This window comes from Onychostruthus taczanowskii, unplaced genomic scaffold, assembly GCF_017590055.1.
Source record: "Onychostruthus taczanowskii isolate IOZ18803 unplaced genomic scaffold, ASM1759005v1 scaffold795, whole genome shotgun sequence".
Taxonomy (NCBI): Eukaryota; Metazoa; Chordata; class Aves; order Passeriformes; family Passeridae; genus Onychostruthus; species Onychostruthus taczanowskii.
The window spans coordinates 17,757-20,272 of record NW_024505837.1 but is presented as its reverse complement, the minus strand read 5'-3'; the positions used below and the strand labels follow the sequence as shown (position 1 = coordinate 20,272).

Sequence of the window (2,516 nt, the reverse complement as noted above, 5' to 3'; positions counted from 1 at the left end):
CGCTGGCCCTGCTGACCCTCCAGGCCCGTTACGAGCTGCGGGTGGAGCTCGAGGACTTCGAGAACAACTCGGCCTCGGCCACGTACGGCTCCTTCGCGCTGTCGCCCACGGCCATCAGCCCCGAGGAGGACGGCTACACCCTGCACGTGGCCGGCTTCGTCGACGGCGGCGCCGGTGAGGGTCGTCCAAGGGGTCGGCGGGGGGCAACGCGGTTGAGGTTGACCTTTGGGTGATCAATGGGGGTCAATGGAGGTCAACGGTGGTCAACCAAGTCAAGGTTGACCATTGGGAGGTCAACGGTGGTCAACCGACTCAAGGTTGACCATTGGGAGGTCAATGGGAGTCAATGGGGGTCAATGGAGGTCAACGGTGGTCAACCGAGTCAAGGTTGACCATTGGGTGGTCAATGAGGGGCAACTGAGTCAAGGTTGACCATTGGGCGGTCAATGGGAGTCAATGGGGATCAATGGAGGTCAACGGTGGTCAACTGAATCAAGGTTGACCATTGGGAGGTCAGTGGGGGTCAACCGAGTCAAGGTTGACCATTGGGTGGTCAATGAGGAGCAACCGAGTCAAAGTTGACCATTGGGTGGTCAATGGGCTCAATGGAGGTCAATGGTGGTCAACGGTGGCCAACCAAGTCAAAGTCAACCATGGGAGGGTCAATGGTGGCCAATGGTGGTCAATGGGAGTCAATGGGGATCAATGGAGATCAACGGTGGTCAACCAAGTCAAGGTTGATCATTGGGAGGTCAGTGGGGGTCAACAGTGGTCAAGCAAATCAAGGTTGATCACTGAGGAGGTCAACAGTAGTCAACAAGTCAAGGTTGACCAATGGGTGGTCAATGGGGGTCAGTGGTGGTCAATGGTGGTCAATGAGGTCAATGGTGGTCAGTGGTGGTCAACGGTGGTCAACGATGGTCAACCAGGTCAAGGTCAAGGTGGTCAAGGTCAACCATTGGGAGGTCAGTGGTGGTCAATGGGATCAATGGTGGTCAATGATGGTCAACGGTGGTCAACCAAGTCAAGGTCAACCATGGGAGGGTCAACGGTGACCAATGGTGGTCAATGGGGTCAATGGTGGCCAATCAAGTCAAAGTCAACCATGGTCAGTGCGGTCAATGGGGTCAATGGTGGTCAATGGTGGCCAACCAAGTCAAAGTCAACCATGGGAGGGTCAATAGTGATCAATGGTGGTCAATGGTGGTCAACGGTGGTCAAGCAAGTCAAAGTCAACCATGGGGAGGTCAGTGGGGTCAGTGGTGGTCAATGGTGGTCAATGGGATCAATGGGGTCAATGGTGGTCAATGGTGGCCAACCAAGTCAAAGTCAACCATGGGAGGGTCAATAGTGATCAATGGTGGTCAATGGTGGTCAACGGTGGTCAAGCAAGTCAAAGTCAACCATGGGGAGGTCAGTGGGGTCAGTGGTGGTCAACGGTGGCCAACCAAGTCAAAGTCAACCATGGGAGGGTCAATGGTGGTCAATGGGATCAATGGGGTCAATGGTGGTCAATGGAGGTCAGTGGTGGTCAGTGGTGGTCAACGGTGGCCAACCAAGTCAAAGTCAACCATGGGAGGGTCAATGATGATCAATGGGGGTCAATGGTGGTCAACGGTCACCAACCAAGTCGAAGTCAACCATGGGAGGGTCAATGATGATCAATGGTGGTCAATGGTGGTCAACGGTCACCAACCAAGTCAAAGTCAACCATGGGAGGGTCAATGGTGGTCAATGGTGGTCAATGGTGGTCAACGATGGCCAACCAGGTCAAGGTCAACCATGGGAGGGTCAATGGTGGTCAATGGGATCAATGGTGGTCAATGGTGGTCAATGGTGGTCAATGGTGGTCAGTGGTGGTCAACCGTCGCCAACCAAGTCAAAGTCAACCATGGGAGGGTCAATGGTGGCCAATGGTGGTCAACGGTGGCCAACCAATTCAAGGTCAACCATGGGAGGGTCAATGGTGGTCAATGGTGATCAATGGTGGTCAACGGTGGCCAACCACATCAAAGCCAACCATGGCAAGCTCAACGGTGGCCAACAGCGGCCAACCGCGGCGCGCCTTGCCCACCACCAGGCGACTCGCTCAGCTACCACAACGGCCAGAAGTTCTCCACCTTCGACCGCGACCAGGACCTCTTCGCCCAGAACTGCGCCGCGCTCTCCTCGGGGGCCTGGTGGTTCCGCAGCTGCCACTTCTCCAACCTCAACGGCTTCTACCTGGCCGGGCCGCACCTGTCCTACGCCAACGGCATCAACTGGGCCCAGTGGAAGGGCTTCTACTACTCCCTCAAGCGCAGCGAGATGAAGATCCGCCGCCTCTGAGGGCCACGCCCGCCCCCCCCCGCCGCCAGCTGCCACTTCTCCAACCTCAACGGCTTCTACCTGGCCGGGCCGCACCTGTCCTACGCCAACGGCATCAACTGGGCCCAGTGGAAGGGCTTCTACTACTCCCTCAAGCGCAGCGAGATGAAGATCCGCCGCCTCTGAGGGCCACGCCCGCCCCCCCCCGC

At 56.9% G+C, this 2,516-nt stretch overlaps 1 protein-coding gene across 1 annotated transcript; it reads left to right on the top strand.

Annotated features, from left to right (window-relative positions):
• Positions 1 to 5: 5 nt before the first annotated feature.
• Positions 6 to 2,354, top strand: MFAP4 (microfibril associated protein 4; the record flags this gene model as incomplete). Its single annotated transcript, XM_041423608.1, has 2 exons — positions 6 to 174; positions 2,081 to 2,354. Coding segments are annotated over 2 exons (417 nt in total), but the record flags the coding sequence as incomplete, so codon positions are not given.
• Between the last annotated feature and the right edge of the window lie 162 nt (positions 2,355 to 2,516).